We start from the raw sequence: 23,619 nt of genomic DNA on the forward strand, positions 1-23,619 counted from the left end.
CTGGATATAAAATAAATTTCTACTCAACTAGTCTACAGTATATTCTCTACTTAAATGTAGTGGTTGTGTGTTCTAAATATTTTTTGTCATTATTTCATAAAAGGAGAAGCTCAACAAAAGTATTTACAAATTTGATATAAATATACCAGATTTAAAAATTCTGACTTTGTTGTCCTTCACCATTACAAACAGTTTCCATTTTTAATTTTTACATGCATTCCAGCATAAAATTATCAACAAGGCATTTATTCTACATTTCAGTTTACAATTACTGCATCTCTTCTTAAATTTGTTTCACAAAAATATAACAGTTCAAAAATTGTGGTAAGACAACCATTCACTAGCTGTGACGTATTTTAAAATTAGCTTATTACCCGGGACCAGCCCGGGCTGGTGTTGCATGAGCCCTGAGTGCATGTAGGGGTGAATCAACAGTGTGGTGGTGGTCTCAATACAAGGTGGGACTTACAGGACCAGTAGTACACATTTGACTATATGGCTGCAGTATATGCATTTGAGTTCTCATAAGTGGCAGGACACTTAATAAATGTTGCTCACTATGTAGACAACAATTGTGACTGTGATGGCCCTTATGTTACATGAAAATAATATCTAATGAAAATATTTTACCCACCACTTCAAAAAAATACAGTGCAGTCAATTGGTCTACTTTAATATAAGACAGAGTTCATGTATAAGATCACTTGCAGATGAATCAATCATGCAGCAATGAAGGCACATGTGGGATGCTTTTCTCAAGATCAATTATGTGAACTTAATACATAGTTAAAAATTATTTTGCAGGATGTTGGCACCATATAATCATGTAATTGCTATGAGTACCATAAATAAATCAGTAAAAATGGAGAAAATTCTTTGTCTTGGCAGCATACATCCTTATAAAATTAGTGAAAGAAAGTTCCTCACACTGATTCATTATTAGCTCTCTGTACCACATGGTGATGTGTAGACCAGCAATGATGAACTTTTCTTCACTAATTTTATAAGGATGTGTGCTGCCAAGACAAAGAATTTTCTCCATTTTTACTGATTTATTAATGGTACTCATGTTTTTACTAATCTTGCATTACTCCTTCATTTAAAAGGCAACCACTTTACACATATTTCAGTTCCGCTGACCATGCATTTCATTTTGCTCTCTAACTCATATCTGATGTAAACAAACTAATTTAAAGTATTGCTTCTGAAACTTTCTGTGGTACAGAGTTATGATTGCTTTTCAAAATACATATTTCCAATGTAAAAGCACCACTACTGAGAGCAAGAAGCATTGGCAGATAATTTTCTACATGCAGCTGTGAGAGCCCCAAACAATTCTGTAAAATATCGCAAACATGTTACTTAATTTCAGGTACATTCCAGACCTATATATGTATCCCTATAACCCTTTTCATTTGGTGATTAAAACTTTGACTACTGACATAAGCCATGAGCTCTCTTGCATAAGTAGTTAAATAACCTCTGCAAGAGTAGTAAGTGGGCACATAAAAACTATTTTTAAAGCAAAAAGATTCAAGAAAATTGTCAGAAGCCATAAATCACTAGCCAATCATTTGACTACAGGAGAAAACTAGAAAAAGGAACGAGTAGAGATATGGCAGAAGGAAAGTAAGTCACCTACAAAATAGATGCAATATGGAAACACTGCATGACAGAATGAAATTGCAGTACTGAAGTTTAACACTCCATTTTAAGTAATACATAAAAATTAGCCCACTCAACTTTACAAAGTATTAACTATCATGGGTAGAAATGAGTCTGAAGTAGGAAAAAAAAATTAAAAAAATAAAAAAAAAAATGAAAAAGAGAGAGGCTGGAAACAAAAATCAATGTGATGTATAGGACATACAATCATTCTTTATGAGGATAAGTGTATCACCAAAGTATTATCACAAAAAATGCTAATATTTGGCAACACTGCCATTGCATTCCAGTGAAGAATCACTTAATTAAATTTGCTGTCAAGACTATGATTTTCCATAATCAAAGGAGCCAGAAAGACAGATAAAGCACATGAGTGGAAGATGTGACCTGAGATATAAGAAAGAAGTTATAGTAGATGGAAAATAAGAGTAAGATTATCTGAGTGCATCATTGTCCCCTTATGATGTCAAGAAACAGTTGTAAACCTGTCCTATGAAGAAGCGAAAAGATCAAGTTTTTTTGATGAGGTTAGCTTTGTCTAAGACAAAGATCTTTAAATACTCAATACAACTAACTATTAAATTCATTGTCAACAGCTGCATTATCAGTGTAGTGCTTAAAGAATTACCTCATGTTATACTGACCGTATTGATTTTCCATGATAAACTATGTAGCACTGATCTCATTGCTTAGTGAATCACTAGAGTAGGGTTTATCAATTGCTTACTCTGCTAACTAACATTCTTTCATTATATTGTGTTCTGAAAATAGGTCATATATTATATACTGCTGTTTACAGCCTGCAGATAAGGAAAGAAAGAGAGATAACCACAGCAATGACAGCTATATCAAAGCAGAGGTAGAAGAAAAAGTTAACAAACATGTTTAAGAGTGAATAAAACATTTGAAAGATGTATGGAGTACATAATAAATAATGGATATGGCAGAGACATATTTGGGGAACTGGAGCAATAAACCCAAACATTGTGGCCCACTTCCCTCTATTACTGGTGGAATGAAATGGGACACTGTTTGAAGCACAGGACTCACATTCAGGAGGAGTGGGAGTCAAATCACTGTCCTCCCAGCTACATTTACATTTTCTTTGGTTTCTTAGAAAAAACATGGTTGATTTTATAGTCTATCCTCATCAATTCCAAACTTGAGCTTCTTCTCTTATAATTTTATTACCAACAGGATATTTCATTCTAAGCTTTCCTTACTTTGTCCTTCATCTGTTTCTTCCTTTTTTCTGTAATTCATCGAACTTCATCTAATTTCTTTTTGTATGTGTATCAATCATCATGTTCTTTAATTTTTTGCCTCTGCTTTATTTAGAAATAGAGACCAAATGAGTTTTTCCATTCATTAATCACTACAAAATGTTTCTTAGCTGGTTGTCTTTAAACAGGGACAATAAGCAATAATTTTATGTTAGAGCTAATTTTGTCATTATTTTTTATCTATTTTGGTTTTAATTTATAATAGCTCATTCTTATTCCTTGTTCTTTACATCTGCCTTGTTATGCAACAAGAAAGAATAATAAGGAAAGAGAGAACAAAATCTACCAATGAAAGTAAGCACAGTAAGCTTTAAAAGACACTAAATTGTGCCAGAACAGTAATATAATCAAACACTTAGTGTGGAGGATCATGTGACCAACAACAGGCCATGATATGAGTGCCAACTGAAACTGACATATAAAAACATTCTTGCTGAGAAACCTCCACAATGATAGTATGCTCAAGCATTACATGTAAAAATTAGAGAAGACTCTCAGTTAATTTCATTGATGCTTGAATAGTTCTAGCATCATAAAGAAATGTTTTGAGCTATAATTGTTTCTGCGGAGAAGGTATTTCACAACATTAACAGTACACCCACACAAAAAATGAGGTTATATTTAGTAGTTTATCTCAAACCAAATTCTTCAGCATACTGTGAAAAGAAATGAGAGTCATATGCTATAAAGCCTTTGTATATACTGAAGTTTTACTGAAGAATGGAGAAAATACGGTATTTCTTGGTACTTCCATAAAAACCCATATTTCTGAAATTTGTCTGCTTATTGTCTGTTCAAAATATTTTGAGTCCTCTTCGAGAGCATTTTTTCAATTGATCTTCAAAATGACATATACTTCACCCTATATCCTTTGCTATTTCTTCCATATAATCATTCATCCATTTTCCTCTTTAATTATTGTATATTGTTCCAAGTTCCACCTCTGTTTCTGCTGTTGTTTGATGTCTTGTTGAGCTTACAAGATTGATATACCTTGCATTATATCAAGTTTGTCATTATGTTTGTTCTACACATTTAAAAAAAATCATAGTGACATACTCATGCTTTGATAAAAACTGGAAGGAGAAAGCTGAAACCATTTTCATCTTATTCTGCTTTTCATCTATGATTTCTCTACTTATCTTTGTTTTACATACTCTTTCAGTCATTTTACTTAACCAGGCTACAGATTCACCTAACAAGTACGATGCTTTCATGAAATACTGCACATAATTCCAACAAATATTCTCTCTCTCTACCTTTTCTTCATTTCTATCTCCTCATTTTTAAAAAATCTTATCATTGTCTATTCCTTGAGGATATTCCCAACAGAATTTTTGGATATATAATTTGGATGAGTTCTATTTGTGAATTCATGGTTTGTATAATGTCACTAATAAAGAGTTACATAACTTTATGTGTCTCTTGAAGCTGTTGTTTCAAAAATGTATCACATATATCATATAGAGTTACAACTACAACACAAGACTCTTTTCATAGTGCAAGATAAAGGTAACTAATCAATGAAGAGTCCAGCCCAGCATGGATTATTATGATAAATGTTAGAGATGAACTGTGTAAGCCACAGACATGGCATAACAAATGTTATTTTGGTAACATGGAAAGTGAATATGTGAATGGCAAATGAATGTGTGAAGCTGTTCAGTGTACTAGTTGCAGCAGCCTTTGATATAATTCATAGTGCTGATTACTGTCACATCAAAGTTCTGCTGCCAAAATTGTGTCACCTTTGCAGATGATAACTTATTTTTTATTTTTATTTTTATTGTTTTATTTTTGAAATGTAAGGGATTGGCAGCATCCCACAGCAACCTTCACAACCTTCACATTTTCAGTGATCTTTATCCATTTTTCTTCATTTGTGTTGTAACATTTAGTAAACATTATCTGCCATATCTCTTTCAGGCTATCATTTTTCCTCAGTTACTTCTTACCTTAATAAGTTATTACAGTCTACATTTATATAATTATTTTATTGGTGTTCTTATTTTTTCAGCTATCTGTTTATTTATTCTTTTTCTGTGACCCTAAGCTTTTTATTTGTTTATTGATCCATTGACATCGGAACAATTAGAAAGTAAATATTCAGTCTCGTTGCTTGGTCTTCTGATTTTCATATGAGTCCCAGTATGTAACTTGGTGATAGCGGCTGTTTTCAGGAAGCATTCTTTCTCAGCTAACAGATGAACTAACAAAACTTTCTGTCTAAACTTTTGCCTCAGCTTACTAGCTCATCACCATGGCCACCCTTTATATAGAAAAATTATTTTATGCACAATGTCATATTGCTGCAATACAGCAAAGTTGCCTGCATACTGAGCATATTACTGAAGAAACCATGATATGACTAAGATAAATTATGTGCTAAGGCCACTAGACACACCAGGAAAGAAGTGATGGGATGGTAGTAAACGAAATGTTGGTTGGTATTTGCCCCAGCTTTATTTTCATAAGAAGCTGGGCTGTAATATGAGTAAGGTGAAAGACGTAAATCATCTGGTTCTCCCCTGTCACCTCCAGTTGTCACTACACTTCCTGGGAGCCTTGGAGGAGCAGGAGCTGCTGCCACTGCTACACCACTTTGGGTATCACCTTGATAAGGGGGCAATGGTCGTGGAGACCCTTTTCTTTGCAGATTAACAACTGGCCCATCACCTACCTTTGCAGGATGCAATGTAACATTGAGAAGTGTTGGATGCTGTTCCACAACTGTGAATTCTAGCTCACGAGGGATGTAACCATCAGCATAAACCTGAAAAGAAGCATATTATCTTTTAAAAACTATCTTGTTAATAATACAATTCATTTTACTACTGCTTTCACAACTACTGAGTAACAAGTGGAAAATGAAACATTATTTCTATTTTTCCCATGCCTTTGCGGTATCCAATGTTCAAAGTTCTTGTTATTCTCATACACAGGTGTTGTGTACTTTCCGCTGTATGGTAAGAACGAATGTTTTCTAAGATCATGTGTAATCTGCTAAGCAACCTCCATAATGGGTGGTCACTTGATGATGCTTACCAAATTGTTAATTATGCACAAGTGAAGGGACATATCACTGAGAAACATTTAATGTAGTATACAAAATCAGCTTCTTCCTACTGATATGTTCTTTGACTTGTTTCTCATCACTAATGAGAGTCCTTCATGTTGAATGGAGCTCTTGAGAGATTGTGTTGGAGGAACAAATTGACAATTGATCTGTCTTTACCACTATTGTAGCTTTCTGTTATTTTACGAACTCTGTAAATGTCTTTGTGACTTATAGTTGAAACTATGGTTTGTAGTAATTTACCATCTTAGGCTAAATGCTTCATGACTGAGGTTTGAAACTTATGTCATATTTAAATGATATACTCAAGTTACCTTCATTAGCAATGTTACACCTGTATAAAATATCAAGAAGAATAATCAATTTTTGAAAATATAATGTAATTGGACAGATTCAATAGTCTTCTTACCAAGCTTATAAAAGGTATTATGAATGTAAGCTTTTGGAGTCAGTGGCTCCTTCTTTTGGCAGATATGTTGTAAGGGGAGGAAGAGAGGTGAAAGAAAAGGACTGGTGAGTTTTAGAAGAAATAGTAGAGTTCAGGAAAGTCACTCAGAAATCTGGGTCAAGGGAGACTTACTGGATGGGATGAGAAGGGAAGACTGATTGTTGGGGACTGCACCAGATGAGATTACTACTAAATAACTGTGCATAAGTTAACAAGAGCGAAAAACTAAGGGCATTGTATGTGATAGAGGTGGGATGGGGTCAGTGAAAAATGGAAAAGTCAGAAAATGAAATGTGTAGAATACTAAAACAGAGTGAAGAAAGGAAAGTTACTGTGAAGAAATGCTGATACTGGAAAAATTAACATAAATTAAGGCCACATGGGTGGTTAGGACCAAGAACATGTTGTAGTGCCAGTTGTCACCTGTGGAGTTCAGAGAAATGGTGTCTGGATGAAGAATCTGGATGGAAAGTATAGTGAAACTGGCATTGAGTAGTTGTAGTGCATGTTCTGCAACAGGATATTGTGTGCACTCTTTGACTATGTCCATTCACCCTAACTGATAACTTGATCTTAGTCATGATGATGCAAAAGTCCGAACAATATGTACATAAAGCTGGTATATGACATATGCCATTCCACAGGTGGCTCTCCTTTTGACAGTATGTTTTGCCACTTACAAGGCTGGTATATGTGGTGGTAAGAGGATGCTTGGGGTAAGTCTTGCAGGGGATGGTCACAGGAGTAGGAGCCATATGGTAGGGAAATGAGTCCAGAAGGAGCATAGGGTCTGACAAGGATGTTGCGGAGATTGGGAGGGCGATGAAAAGCTATTCTAGGTATGGTGGCAAAATCTCAGACAGAATGGACCCCATTTCAGGGCATGATTTTAGAAAGTTACAGCCTTGTTGAAGTAGCTGATTAATACATTCAAGGTCAGGATAATACTGGGTGACATGTGATGTACTCTTAAGTCATTTTTTTCAAGAGGTCAGTAGTACCAAGGTTGGATGTGATGACTTCACAGGAACTATTCCTTTCTTCACTCTGTTTTTGTTTTTCTACACCTTTCATTTTCTCACCTGTCTATTTTTTGGCGTCCACTTCCCACCTCTATCACATACTATGTACTTAGCTTTTCACTCTTATTAATTTGTGGATGGTGTTTTAGCGGTAATCCCTTTCTTCCAAATGACCCTATCTTCCACCTTTAAGTTCTCAGGTTTTCAAATCTCATCTGGTGCAGTCCCCAACCATCAGTCTCTCCTTCTCATCCCATCTGGTAAGTTTTCTCTGACCCAGAATTATGGATGACTTTTTGAAATTTTATCCCTTTTCCTAAACTTCATAAGTCCTTTTCCTTCATCCCTATTCCTTCAGCTTCAACCCTTCTGCCAGAAGAAGGAGTCAATGACACCTAAAGCTTGCATGTGTAATACCTTTTATATGTGTTCTCCCACCACCAAGTGGTGAGTAGATTTTTTACCAATACAACTGCATTACACGTATATGAAAGGTTTTTCTTGTGTTTGAGATGAAAAGTATAAATATTTGCAACGAATGGAAAGCAGTAAAGTATATCAAAGAATAATGTTTGTATCCCCTGTCACTACTCTTCCTCCATCAACAATAACACTGTTTACCTCCACATTGTTAATGTTTGGTTCCTTTGTACTTTATTAAAATAATCTCAAACCATTTTAAATTATGGAACTTCATAGCAGAAATTATAAATAACTACAGCATAAGCAGAAGTTTGCAATCAAATACAGTATTCTGTTTCAAATCGGTAGTATTCTGGTTGGACCTCTTTAGAAAATATAAGCAAATATTACATTTTGCCTCATAAAATAATATCATTTATAGTTTTTAATAACTAACAGGCATGTCTGTGAAATGGGAAATTTTGAAACCTCCACCAGTGAAATAAATTTATTCATAGAGATGTCGAATAAACACAACTTGAATTTACAATACCTGCAACTTAAAATGACCGTCACTTGAATAGGACATCACAGAGGTGGTCACCATTTTCCTACACACATTTCCATTCTTTTATGGAAGTTAGCCATCACGCCTTGCAGGACTGATGATGGAATTTGATTAACTGTGTCGCAAATTTGATCCTACAGTTTCTGGATGGTATGTGGTGGGTCACTCCAGAAGATCTGAGATTTAAAATGACTCCAAAAGAAGAAATCACATGCCAAATTGTCAAGGGATCTTGGAGGCCAGGAAATGTCCTTATTCTTGGGGATGAGATACCCAGAAAAGACGTTCTGTACTGCATTAATTGAATATTGTGAGACATGGCATGTGGCCCAGCTTATTCAAAGAATATAATTTGCAGTTACAGGAAGATCAGCAAGCTGTTGCACTAAGAAATGGTTCACTATGTGAACATAGCATTCTGTATTCAAAGTAAGAGTATTTCTGTGATCATCTTAAAAAAATTAGGCCCTATGATTCCAAATGATGATATGCTGCACCACACTGACACTTTCTGACTGTGAAGTGATGTATCATGAAGCATTTCAGGATTTACTGTTACAGCAGTAGCAATTTTTATACATGAAATATTAAATGAACTACATGAAGGAGACAAGGTAACAGGCACCTTCCTGGATATGAGTAAAGCTTTTGTTACTGTGAATCATACAATTCTATTCCGTAAATCCTATCTGAAAGACAGAAACAGTGTGTCAAACTAACTTATAAAAGGAATGAACTGTTGGCAACAAGCAAATCAATCCACAAGATACTTCAATATGGTATGCCCCAAGGAAGCATATTGGGGCCTTTACTGTTTCTTGTGTACATTAATGATTTAATTGAACCCCAAAATGCAAGGTTATAAGCTATGCTGATGTGACATCTTTTGTCGGGGCCATGATATGCTACAAATAGTACTGAAATCAATATAATTATCTTACTGCAAATAAGTTAATTATAAATAAAGAGAAGACAGTGACAATGCAATTTAAGCTTAGCGATAGTCAGAACACAAACAGAACTCTATTTACACCTCCATTGGCCCTTAGCTACACAAACAAACACAAATTTTTGGGTATAATTGTTAATGAACACCTGTCATGGAAAGAACATATAGACTATATTTGTAAGAAAATCAGTCCAAATGTGTATCTACTGAAAAAGGGTCTCAGCCTTCCTGGAACATGATAGCTTGAGACAAATATACTTTGGAGTGGTACATCCGCATCACCAGTATAATACTGAGATATGGGATAGGGCACGAGCTGTCTATACAGACAGCATGCTGATGGGACTGAGGCATGACATGCGAGATTTTAATGATCATGAAATGCACACTGCATGCCAACATAGCTATTGTTGTTTTTATAAAATGCCTTCATGGCAACAGTAAGTTGTTCACTTGTTCAGAACACCATCTCGACTAAACATTGATATCAGGATCAGTGGCAATGATTTGTTGCCCAGATAGCACCACTCCCATTTTCTGATTCCTAATGCAACACACTATTTCCAAGGTTGTCAAATTGTCCATTGCACTGCTGCATCTGCTACTTCTGTTCGGTTTGGCATATTACTCACAAAAAGTGGAATAATATTATGTGATTGTCAGCTGTTGATCTTTTAAAAATAACCAGCTTTACCTGAAGTGTTCACATTAATTTCACTTATATAAACATTACTTACTTCTAATTTATATACTCCAGGAAGCAATATTCTCCAGAATTCACCATACTTTGTTGTTTGGAAACCAACATCTCGAGATTTTATTTTTAAAGATGCTTTCTCAATTGGATTGCCATTCTCATCCATAACAAATCCATGAATGCCTCTGTGAGCTTCAGCAAGAAATTTAACGAGTGACTGAAAACAGAAAACAATTAGTAATTATTTAAAATTATCTGATAAATGAAATATTAATTTTTAAACACTGAAGTCTGTAGCTATATATGATCATAGTTACACAAATGTTGATATTATTTTAAACAGATAATATTTGTCTTGGCAGATAACAGATCCCATTTGATAAATGTCTGAGGTGCATGAAAGAAAAAGTGTGAATTTTTAAAACTGGTCCAGCAACAGGGGAGCAGATCAATTTAAGTATGTTGGTACATCAATTATGATTTCAGTTCTGATTCCTGGATATCAGTACTCTTAAACAAGATGCCTGCCTTATTCTGCTGTGCCTTTTTGGAGCCACAGGTTATTGTGACTTTACTACCTAACACAGAGGGTTTAACAGATGTACTTCATATGTTTACTATATTTCAAGTTTAAAATCTAAGAGTATAAATGTTGTTCACTTCCAGTTTACTTATTTATCATTTACACTCATGTCTGGCTAGGAGTCAGTAGAAGTTTTTTTATTAGATGTTTTGGTCTGATGTATATGTCAGTGTCTCACAAACTGTCTCATTATTGTATGACAATATTATGAAAAGGATAGATTGCAACTCACCATACAGTGGAGATGTTGCGTTGGAGACAGGCACAACAATAATTCTTCTGAATTAGACAACGTACACACACACACACACATTCACAGAAATGTAATATGTAACTCTCTCTCTCTCTCTCTCTCTCTCTCTCTCTCTCTCTCTCTCTCTCTCTCTCTCTCTCTCTCACACACACACACACACACACACACACACACACAGACACCACTGTCTCCATGTGACAGGGTGTGTGTGTGTGTGTGTGTGTGTGTGTGTGTGTGTGTGTGTGTGTGTGTGTACGCGCGCGTGCGTGCGAGAGAGAGAGAGAGAGAGAGAGAGAGAGAGAGAGAGAGAGTTGCCTTTGTGTGAATGTGTGTGTGTGTGTACATTGTATAATTCAGAAAGCTTATTGTAGCAGCAGTCTTTTCATTGTGCTTGTCTGCAACTCAGCACCTCCACTATATGGTGAGCAGCAAACCATTCTTTTCATAAGACTGTCACCATTCCATCCTGGTTTTTCCATTGTTTCGTTGTTATACTGATTGCATGTTTACCAAGAGTATTGTTGAAGGTTGATTCATTTCTGGGTGAGGTGTCATATTAGTAAATACACACATTTTCTGTGTTCATGCAAAGAGTCATAGATGCCACATGTACACACTGAAAAATGAAGAACTCTTGACAGGAAGGAGGGAAGGAAGATTGGTGTTTCATGTCCCATTGAAGGCTAGGTTATTAAAGACAAACAGCAAGTTTGGATTCATGAAGGACATCTGTAAATGTATGGTAATGGAATTTAGCATAAATAATTTAGAGAAACTGCAGAAAATTTGAACAGGGATGATCCAATGGGGATCCTAGCTGAACCTTGACCACCCAAGAACAAACTGGTGTGTTACCACTGCAATGCCTATCTCAGAGAAACAGAACACAATTAGTAATTACTGGTGTGTTACCTCTGCAATGCCTATCTCAGAAAAAGAGCTATAAATCATAGTTCTGGAGGAGAAAATTTTCAGAAGACAAGAAATATTATGCTGTAGTTAGGAAAAGTAGACATTGTTGTGAAAAAACACAAGACACAAATTTCAATTAGCCCAATTTGTTTCTCGTAGGAAAGTTGCAGGAAATGTAGTATGGAAAGAGGGAAGATTTTACTGCTAACCATGTAACACAGACCCCTGTATTTTCAAACGCTATTTTGACAAACACTGACATTTTGTGATTCCTACAAATGAAAAAAACTAACTTTTCATAATAAAACATCTTATTATCTTGGACATTCAGTAGTGAATTACAAATAATTTCAACTCAACAGCCTACATTTCCTTATGAATGGTGAAACATGTGACCATTTTGAGAAATAATTAAACAGTCTTCCCAGAATTGTAACTGCAGGTCATAATATAACAGATTTGTGACAAATTGATATAAATTTTTAGGTAATACAGATGGAAGTATAGACTGACATGCTTACTAAAGCACATCTGAAAAATCACAAAAAAGTAAATCACAGCAATTTTGCTCATGATCCTGGTTTTAAATAGACTGCCAAATGGTCAAGCTGGTAAGTCCAACTTGCTACAACTTTTCATTTTCCTTTACCAAATGGAATCTGGTTTCTGTATGTAACATTTTTGTGAGCTACATTTCAGCTCTCTCCTGCTAAGACATCACTGTCTGCATTTATTCAGTGACAAATTTTATAATTACATACTCATAAAATAAATTACCATTCTATTTTCTTCCCAGTAACGAGGCAACTCAGAGGCTCTTGGGTACTTGCAGCAAGATAATTCCAGAGTTATTTCCATGCAACCATACCATACATAGTTGAAGTCCTGCATACCACCTACAAAAGAAATTGTCAAAAAATATAAGCTACTACTATTACTAAAAATTTTAGGGCATTACAGTTGTTGTATGTCTATGTATGCTGCGAACATCAATTTAACCTGAAACTTTTGCAAGTATAAAACATTTAAGAACAATATATAAAATTGAGCATTATTACATGACTGTCTTTTGTTCAAAAATATCTATCTTGTCTTTTCTGTTTACCTTTTTGGGAACAAGAAGAGTTACAGGAAATGTCACAATATTGCCTTTCTGATATGACTTCATTAATAAATTCAGTCAGTTGATCTTATGATGTGTTAACAAACCATGTTTAGTGTTCAGAAGAGTGGCTATCTAACTTGAAGAAAAATTAAAACTCATTAAAGTTAAACTCCAATGCTAGGTTAAAAACACAGAATTCTCTGAGATTTTATGAAATTCTTGAAATTCCTTGAGATTTCCCTGATTTTTCCAAGTAAAATGAGAATTCCAAGTTTTCCAGGTTTCCCAGCCAGTGACAAACCTTTAATTTTCTTTGTGGAGGTGTGTCTTTTGTGAAAGAGGTAGGCCAGACAGTCTCTGCCTAAACTTCAGGTATGGTTAATTAGATAAAGGCGGGAGGATTGGGGGTGAGTGGAATATCGAATGGAAAATATGTTTGCAGACTAGGACTGGGGGACAGTGCCTCTCTGTGAAAGCCTTTGTGACACCTTTAGCATGCTAGACAAGTTCTTGTCTCTCCCAATGTGCTGTCACCAGATGGCCATGCTGTATGGGAGGGATTTTTTGTTGTGGAAGGGATAGCAGCTGTCGATATGTGGGTATTGTTGGTAGTTGGTGCGTTTAATGTGGACAGAGGTGAGGATGGAACCATCAGAGAAGAAGAGATCAATGTCCAGGAAGATGGCCAGCTGGGTTGAGGATGACCATGATGATGGAGACGTTTGTATGGGTGCATGATGGCAAGGTCTTCAGTGCCCATGCAAAGAAAGATGGAGGCAGCTGCCAAGAAAATACCCAGAACAGGAAGATAAAACAGAACACAAAACACAGGTAACAAAGGTTGGAAAACTATGTACATACCCTCACTGAAGCATGGGACAAAGTACCACGTCAGTAGTAAAACATGAATGAAGAAAGTGGTAGAAGGAGCTAAAACAATATAGCAGATGAAAGTGGCTGGCTGACCACGAGGAAAAAAAGGGAGGTGCCAGCCACTCTGCAATACACTAAAATCTCCAGCCTAAAAGTTTAGGCTAGAGTCCAGACACAAAGCAGAACTTTAAAACCCTAGTTACACTCATCTCATCATCAGCTAAAATAGAGGGCAGAGCCCCACTAATTTTTGGTTCTGCCCTTGCATCACAGTATAAAACGCACTCTGTTAAAATGTAGCGGACAGAGATGTGCACACCACAAGCATCACAAAACGGGGGATCCTCCCCCAGTAATAGAGAGCTATGTGTGAGAGGACAGTGCCCAATCTGAAGATGCATGAGAGTCACTTCATCCTGCCTGTGCAACTGGCAGGAGGAACACCATGGCCAAGCTGTTGACTTCACCAACCGCAACTTACTGGCCGTCACCACCAGTCTTTCTTCCTCCCACGACTGCATGCACTTCCAGTGGAGTGCAGAAATGACAACCTGCAAGGGAATAGGACTGTGTGCCACATCCTGACTCTGCAGGCCACCTTGGCAGCCAGATTGGCCTGCTCATTGCCTCATATTCCGACATGACCTGGCACCGAGCAGAATGACACCTGCTTACCCCATCATTGGAGCAAGTACAGTTGGTCATATATCAGTTGTACCATCTCAGCTGGGTACATATTCTGCAATGATTGTAAGGCACTAATGGAGCAGACAAGAAACCAATTGCCCAAACTATAATGCATGTGCTCCAGTGCCTTCAGGATCGTGTGGAGCTCCGCTCCGCGAAAACAGTATATTCATCAGGCAGGTGAATCCTGGTGATATGATCAGGGAACACTACAGAACAGCCAAGGGAATTCCCTTGTTTGGAGACATCATTGTAAATGACTGTACGGTAAAACTGTGATGCACATCTAAAATGTTAGAAAGCAGAGATTGGAATGTAAAAGCTGGCATACTATCTTACTATATTTCTTGAAGTTAGTCAAATCTAAAATAAGTATGTGTCTCTGGTGGCGTCAAGGTGGGAATCTGCTCCAACCTCAATGTAAAACATTAAGACCAGCCACATCCATTGCAAAAAGGCAATCCTGTACACGAATCCCATAGGGCCTTGTTGCTCGTTGCCATTTATGAAAAAGCTGTGCCAGAGGAAGCTGAGCAACTTTATGGTATGGAGGTGTGTATGTTGTGGCCTTTTTTGTATGCCTGGTGCACCATAAGTATCTGTTGCCACATATGGTGGCAGTTCACCAGCCTCTGCACAGAGGCTTGGTATGGGGCTCGTTCTGAATGCCCCAGTGGCCAACCGAATCCCTTAATGGTGCATAAGGTTCAACATCTTCAAATAAGAAGGTGTTGCAGACCCATACACCATTCACCAATAATCAAGCCATGATTGCACAAAAGCCCTGTGAAACTGGAGCAGACAAGTCTTGTCTGTTCCCTATGTACTGTGGCTAAGACATTTTAAAATACTTAAAGCCTTAAGTGACTGTTGTTTCAGATCTCTAAGAATCAGTAACCATGTAAGCTTAGAGTCAAAAATGAGCCCCAGAAAACTCACTATATCTTCAAAAGTGAGGACATTGTCCCTCATCCTCAACTAAAGAAAGTTTAAAATTGAATGAGTACAGAGAAAGAGAACACACACGGACTTCTCAGTGGAAAACTTAAAACCACTCTTCTGCGCCCATTCATCCAAGTGTCTAAGAGTAATTTGCAAATGATGAATTGTCATTGTGAGGCTTGAAGAAGAGCAAAACACAAATAAGTCATTCACAAATGAAGAACACTGTACAGGACTTTTCACTATGGACACAATGCTATTAATAGCTATGGCAAAGACAGTCACACTTAAAACGCCACCTTGAGGGACACCATTCTCCTGTTCAAAGTGATCAGACAGGACATCACCGTCTTGGTATCTAAGATATTGTGGCGAGAGGAAGGACTGAATAGGAATGGGAAGACAACCATGAAAACCCCACTTGTGAAGCAGCTCCAGTATGAGACGGCTCCAAGTGGTATCGTAGGCCTTCTCAATGTCATAAAACACACGTAGAAGTTGATGAAGGCATAAGAAAGCTTGCTGTATAGCCGCCTCCAAGAGGGTAAGGTTATCAAAGGTGGAATGAAACCTCCTGAACCCACACTGAGAGTGACTAAGGAGTTGCCGGGATTCTAAGCTCCAGACAAGGTGACGGTTGACCATTTGCCCCAAGATCTTCCCCATGCAACTAGTGAGGGCAACACTATGGTAACTGCTTGGGCATGTTTGGTCTTTCCCAGGTTTTAAAAGAGGAATTAAAACTGCCTCACGCAATGAGTCAGGAAAGCAACCTGATGCCCAAATGGCATTAAAAAGTGTGAGGAGGATATCTTTGTTGCACCTGGTGAGGTGCCATAGCATATTGTAATGGATCCTGTTGTGACCAGGGATGTGTCACAAGCCACAGGCAATGCATAATGATGCTCCCACATTCAGAATGGGCACTTACAAACTTCATTAGAGGTGCACTGGAAGTCCAAACTACACCTCTCAGCAACTGCCCTATCGTGTCAGAAACCAGGATCCTGACTGGCTGTAGCAGTAACTGTGGCAAAATATGCCGCCATAGTCTGGGCAATGTTGATCCATGTGGAGAGTGCCGTTATTCATTACAGCAGCCATGTGGCACCTCCCTCCTCTTGCAGAAATTCTCCTGATTTTCTCCCACACAATGGAACTTTTGGTGAAACGATTAATGGTGTTCAGGAACTGTTGACACAACCTCTTCTTGCTCTCTCAAATAATTTGGTGACATTTTGCTCTTGCCACCCGAAAGGCTGCAAGATTCTCAGCAGTTGGCTGACACTGGAACCTACGCAGAGCCACCTGGTCCTGATTGCAGAGCGACATTCAGCACTCCACCAAGGGACAGGTTACCTCTTCTGGTGGCCTGTGGACTGTGGAATGGATGCTGCAGTGGCATGGTGGACCATTTTGGTAATATGATCCACCCATACCTCAACATTCACATAGTGTTCGAACTGGGCCAATTGGCTCTTAGGGCCCATGCCGTCTGGCAGGTGAATCCAGATCAAGAAGTGATCACATCCGTGCAGGTCACTGATCACTTTCCATTCAGCACTGCGGGCAAGAGCTAGAGAGCAAAGCAAGAGATCAATGGCAGAGAATGACCCAGTCATTGTGCAGAAGTGAGTGCTCTGTCCTGCATTTAGCAAGTATGCACAGGGTGACAGGATAAGCCTCTCAATTGCTCTAACTCTGGGGATAGGTAATTGCAGAGCCCCAAAGCACACTGTGTGCATTAAAATCACCACAGATGATAATGGGTGGTGGAGCTGTGTAATAAGGTCGGTGTGGGCCTCTTCGTCAAGTGCATCATGCGGGGGCTAGTAAAGGGAACATATTGTCAATGGATGATGTATTTGCACAGACATAGCAATGGCTTAAAAAGCTGTTGCAAGGGAGAGAGGCAAGGAGAGGCAGTCTGTCCTGACGAAAATACCTATGTCTCCTTTAGCTCTCACTCCATCCTGGTCATCCTTTTTGTGGAGTACATAGCCTCATAGCTCAGTGGCATATTATGGATGGAAATAAGTCTCCTGGAGACACAGACACAGTGGTCTACCCTGAGGCAGTAGACATAGTTCCTCCATATGCATCCTGAACCCCTGCAAGTTCCACTGAAGTATGGGAGCCACTAGGAATGGGGTAGCACCTTCATCCTGCCTTTCCAATGAGGTGGGGAGACTGCAGCAGGTGGAGGGGCAGTTCTGGGGCGAGATGATTGCCCCAAACATATGTCATATTCCATCAGCTCTGGGGAAGAATCAGATGAAGCATCAGATAAAATGATATTGACATGGTCAGATGGTTTACCACGTGATTTTACCTGCTGTTGCTGCTTTACAGGAGCTTTTTGCAGTTTGGTGGGCTTTGGTGGAGATGATGTCAGATTGGTAATGGCCATCCTGGACTTCTGAACAGCCTCAGCTGTTGGAGGCACCAGGGGCTGGTCTGAGTTGGCCACTGTACCTTTGTCTGCTACTCAGGTAGCAGCCTTGCTGCCTTGCAAGTGCACTGACATCTGCAGGTACTAGTGCCAACACTCACCACCTGTGTCTGTGTAGAGGCATCTGCTTTAGGAGTAGGCTTCTGAACCATTGCTTTTGGAGTAGGCTTCTGAACCATTGATGCAAAAGATGTAGCAAATGTGGGAGGCTGCATGGAATTTTAAATCTTTTTGGCCTCACCATAGGGATACACTTGGTTGTTTTTATTTCACGGACTTTGAGTTCCTCTAAAAAGATTCAGTAGTCCCTACTCCAAACAGGGTTGTTTCCAGAGCAATTGATACATTTGGCTGCAGACGAGCAACCAACTACTTCATGAGTGGCCTTACCACAGTTCCCACAAGTTGCTTTGCAGTTACACCCTAAGGTGGTATGCCCAAAACAGTGAAATTTAAAGCAGTGCATTGGGGTTGGGAAATAAGGCCTCACACTAAGGTGAAGGAAGCCAGCCTTAACATAGTCATGAAGTTTTGTGGTACTGATGGTCAGGATAAAGGAGTTGGATTTGATATTACCATCAACCCTCTTCATGATCTGCTGCATGTCAGCTATATCTTCCGGAGCCCACTCACATTGCAATTCCTCCTGGGAATGTTGAGTAGATCCTGGCATGTCAAAACAGCCTCACTATAATTCAAGGTGCTATGCAGTTCAGTGTCCATTTCATATTCCCCAAAGCATTTAGCAGTTTGGAGGTTAGCTGCCTGCTAGGAATTGGAAGTTCCCATCAGGGAAGCACTTCACCTATTTTAAAGAGCCACAGATTCCCTCCAAACCCATTTGTATACATTAGGGTGAAACCTTCACAAAACTACCCTCCTCCAGTATGCATTCTGTTACTAGAGACTGGACTTGTCAAAGAAGTGCCGGGGACTGACTACACAAGCCAACTTCATAGACTATGTGTTGCAACCTTCTAGTGGCCCACCTTTTCCACTGGGAGGAGGAAAATAAGATTTTGGAGGATCCATTTCAGTCCCATAAGCAGCTAGGGAAGTAAGGGTGCACTCAGACAGAGCCCCGCATGCCTCAGTAAGCCTTATACAACTGAGGTGTGGCAGGTTCCCCAGAGTTCACCTGCTAATGACTGTTACACCTCAACAGCCATGCATCTCCTCAGCATGCAGCACACCTTGAGACAGAGAGGTTTTTTATAGAGGTTTATTCTGTCTCTGCGATTTGGGTGGTCAAGCCAAGATCCCCGTCCCCTCAGACTCACAACGTTCCACTGCCATGCTGCACAGTGTTCACTGAAGCATGCCCATAGCTTACAATGACAGGAGACTGGAGGCACTTACCAGGCCCCAGCTCAGGAACTCTGGGGTTGCCAAGCCCATACTTTGCAAACGAATGGTGAGCCCCTGAGGGCTGAGGATGACCAGGTGAAATGGATGGTAGAAAAAAGTCTTGACATTGTGAAAGCAATGAAGATGGGGTGTCTTGGCCTTGATTCCAGAACATGAAGATATCATCAATGGACTTGAACCAGACCAGAGATTTGGGTTTTGGGGGCTAGGAAAGTTTCCTCTACGTGGCCCATAAACAGGTTGGCTTGATGAAGGTCATTTAAATACATCAATCCACAATGATCCACATCAGTGTACTTGAGAACTGGCAAGTGTGATGAAATGTGATCATTCCACCATCGTGTGACATTTGCAAGCAATGGGGGTTCAAAAATTAGGTGTACAGGAATCACATGCTCTAAGCCAAAATCACAAATATCAATGGGTGCCCATATATGAACTGCTACTTGCTTGTCATTCATTGGCTCTTGAGCAACACCAACCATTCCTGTCATGCATCATTACTGGTGACAAGAGAGGGTCTCTGTATGCTAACATAAGGAAAAGAAAGGAATGGTTGAGCCCAAACAAAGAAGTAACCTCCATACAAAGACCTACACACATCCACAAAAGATAATGTTATGCATCTGGTGGAACAGGGATGGTGCAGTGTACTACAAATTGATTCCACTGGGTGTAACCATCACTGCTGACATTTATTGTCAACAACTGAAAGGTCTTGCAGATGACCAGGAAGACTTCATGAAGAAATGCTATTCTACAATAATGCCCACCCGCTTTCTTCTAGAATGACAAAAAACACTATACAGTAGTTGGGTTAGGAAGTTGTTCTGTGCCATCATTTTCTCTGTGTTTCATTTCTCTTATCTGGATCTCTTTAACTGTTTTTGAAAGTAAAATGTTACAACTCATATTAAAAACTACATACACAAATTTAAGATTAACAGAGTAAATCCATGAAGATAAGAGTGTAGTAAGTACCAACAATAAAGATGTGTAAATTCTTTGCATATTTTTGGAAAGTGCCAGTGGGCTACAGAAACCTACTTGGATCACTGCTGCCCAGTAAATTAGAAAGATACTGGTCAATGGCAGTGTTTTGATTGGTAATGTATTGTAACTTGACTAGCCTCCTAGACATTAAATTAATGAATTAAATTACTTTGTAAATGAAATAAGTAAGATTCTGATTCTAATACTGATGGATCACTCCTGCCTATCATGTATTGAACAGATTCCAAATGTTCATATATTCTTATCATAACAAGATAATCTGTGTTCATTACATACAAAAATAAGTATGAAGAAATTTAAAACAGATTTATGCATTTAAAAATCCTTGATTAGTGCATCAGTGATTAATGTTATCACTAGGGCCCGGATTTTAATTACCTAAAAAACAGTGAAATATGCAAGCATTTATGACCTAAAACTTACATAAATATGACCTCAAAAAATAAAATATGACTTAATAGAAGTTTATTTAAAGCATTCTTGTTTGTTTATTTAATTTTTAATTCACCATTAAGTAATTCAAAATGCACTTCTCAAAATAATGTAAGTATAGTTCTTTCTTTCTGTAGAGCTTGTGGCTACTTTGCACCTCTTTTTTGAATGCTGAATGTCTTATTTTCTAAACACAAAGTACAGTGAAAAGATCATCTATCAAAACAGTAGAGCAATGTTTTTATTTCTACATAGTATTTAAAGTGTTTCACATTATTTAATACCATATGCCAATCTTCAGTTTCTGCAAAGTTGCACTGGATCACAAGGTGCATTTTCAGGTTTTCCATTGTCAAAGATCTACGGTTGTCGCTGAGGATAGTTTTGTACCTGGAAAAGCTCCTCTCCACTTCACAAGATGTCACTGGAGTGTATTTGAAGGCAGCCAGATCACTGAAGGAGTTCAGCTTTGTTTCAGTACCTTCAAATGTTGCGGCATTCCCTGAAAGGCTTGCACTAATTTTGCACAGTGTAGAATATCCAGGATTCCGTTGGAGAACACTTTGCAATTTGGTTTTCACTTTGTCAGCCACATGACCACGAGCTCGACCCAACTCACTCTGCACATGTTGCACAATACTCAGGGCCTCACATAGCTGAGTGCCAACAGATTCCAGTCGTTTGATGACTTCTGACATCACTGAAAAACAGGCATTGATATATGCCAAGTTTCGAGACAGTGTATCTGTAAAAACTTCTTTCACAATTTTGATAGCACTTGATTCTTCGCTATCAAGCTCACAGAAGATTGTCTTTATTTGGGTGTAGTTGATGCAGTAATACTCAGCAGCATTAAGCCAAGAACCCCATCGTGTAAGAACAGGTTTAGGTGGGAGGGGCATTGAAGGTGCCTGTTCGTTGAATTTCTGCACCCGTAGCGGAGCCTTCACATATATTTTCTTGCCATGACATTAATTTGTCCATGACAGGGTAATATGATCGCACCTCTTCAGCAACTCTGTGCAACACATGTGCAAGGCAAGTGGCGTACACCATACTGGGGTAGAGAATCTGAAGCCCTTTGGCTACATTAGCCATATATGACGCACCATCTGTTACAAGCAGCAAAACATTGTAATTTCTAAGACTTTCCCGGCGATTTGCTGACATCTCATAAAATCGGGTGTACTGCCGGTGGTCCGCGTCTTCCCAACACGATATTTCGACGTCGTAACTCGGCGTCTTCATCAGGTGTTCCCTGAGACTGGTTGGCGAGCTGACCTCGTCCCATATTTATGCCTGGGAGGTGTGTGGTGCTCCCTATGCCGTCCGCGCCCGCTGTGGCCATTTCTGTCAGTAGTATCAGTCTCTAGGCGCTTCCTCTTCGGTCCGCGCCCATTGCGGCTCTCTTCTGAGGTATCGGACATCCCAAGGCGTTCCCTATTGGGTCCGCGCCCGATAGGCGCGATCCTAGCACTATCATGGCTCTGCTCAAGCTCCTTATGCTGTCCGCGACCACAGCGAGTTTCCCTCGGAGCACTTTGCTTTAGGCATGTTGAACAAGGCAAAGACTGTATTCAAACTGGTTACTGGGAACATCTGTGCAACTGCAATGATTATTACAGCAGAAGTCACCTTTGTTGGCTCTGAGAGCGTATTGTCGACTCTAAGTAACAATGTTTTTTGTTCATGAAACAACTGTTGTGGTACACCGATTTTCTGCTACAGTCCTGAGAAATAAAGCTGTGTACTAATTTATCTGCTTATCTTTCATAACAGTTTGTTAAATATCATCTAGTGAGCAACATATTCATTTTCTTATTCATGTGTCCTGTAAGCTACAAGAAAAACGGTATATGCATTTTTGGCAAAAGGTGACGGAAATATGACCTATTATATTAAAAGTTAGCTGCAATATGACCTATTACTTAAATTTGTCGAAATATGACTTTATATGCACAATCAAAATACATTTTTCGACACTAAAATGCCTAGATTTGTGTATAAATTGTTCTAAAATCCACCCTATAGTTCACAAAAAATATGACTCATCATTAAAATCCGGCCTTAGTTATCACACAAATTTTATTCCTGGTTCACATATAACATAACTCAAGCAGTAGATTAATTTAAAGAGTATTGTGCAGATTGCATTTTGCACCCATGTTCATTCTTGAGAAGAAATTTTAAAACAGAACCAAGCACAACACATTTTGAATCAAATTAACCTTTTTTAAATGAAGGAACTATGACACTTTATAGATGTGAAAGATACTCATAACATATTGATTCAAATGGATTATTTTCACAACACAACTTTGGTATAATGCATGTAGCTCATTTTATAAAAATTAATATGGTGTTAAATCTAGAATCACTGAATGATTTAAAAACATTAATTGCTTTGTCATTGCAGAATGTGATCCACAGGAAGTGACAAAATGTCACTTCTTGAATCAAAGATTGCTTGTTCTGTCCAAAGACAGGAAATGGCAGGACTAAATAAGACTGTTCAGGAAATTAGTTAAAAATCAAGTGTGAGCTGGGATACATGAAAACTGCACTCAAGAAAACTGTAGAAAAGATGTTAAATGTATGGGAAAAAATACATCACCTCCCAACATAAATAAAGATCATCAAGGAAGAAAAGGGTATTAAAGTAAAACCAAGGTCATTCCTAATAAAGTGCTGCTTTCACAATATACAGAAATTCTTAGAATCCAACATGACACAATAAGCAGCAGATCGTCTAAACAACATGGGACGTCTGTCCAAATAAATTTATCCACTTATGTTATGTATTTGAATGCATATAAATGGCTAAATGAGTGTAATGTTTACTGTTGTAAAGTTTGGAGCCTATAACTTAAACGAATAATGTGATTACG

At 38.5% G+C, this 23,619-nt stretch overlaps 1 protein-coding gene across 4 annotated transcripts in view; it reads right to left on the reverse strand.

The window, feature by feature from the left end:
- Positions 1 to 23,619, reverse strand: part of LOC126341697 (carboxypeptidase M) — a 532,258-nt gene that overhangs the window by 24,440 nt on the left and 484,199 nt on the right. For all 4 annotated transcript variants that reach the window (XM_050001792.1, XM_050001795.1, XM_050001794.1 and 1 more), the window contains 3 exons: positions 12,636 to 12,754; positions 10,151 to 10,327; positions 5,629 to 5,721 (listed from right to left, as the gene is read on the reverse strand). In XM_050001792.1, coding sequence (XP_049857749.1) covers positions 5,629 to 5,721; positions 10,151 to 10,327; positions 12,636 to 12,754 — 389 coding nt within the window. The remainder of the gene's footprint in view (positions 1 to 5,628; positions 5,722 to 10,150; positions 10,328 to 12,635; positions 12,755 to 23,619) is intronic.

This window comes from Schistocerca gregaria, chromosome 1 (assembly GCF_023897955.1).
Source record: "Schistocerca gregaria isolate iqSchGreg1 chromosome 1, iqSchGreg1.2, whole genome shotgun sequence".
Taxonomy (NCBI): domain Eukaryota; kingdom Metazoa; phylum Arthropoda; class Insecta; order Orthoptera; family Acrididae; genus Schistocerca; species Schistocerca gregaria.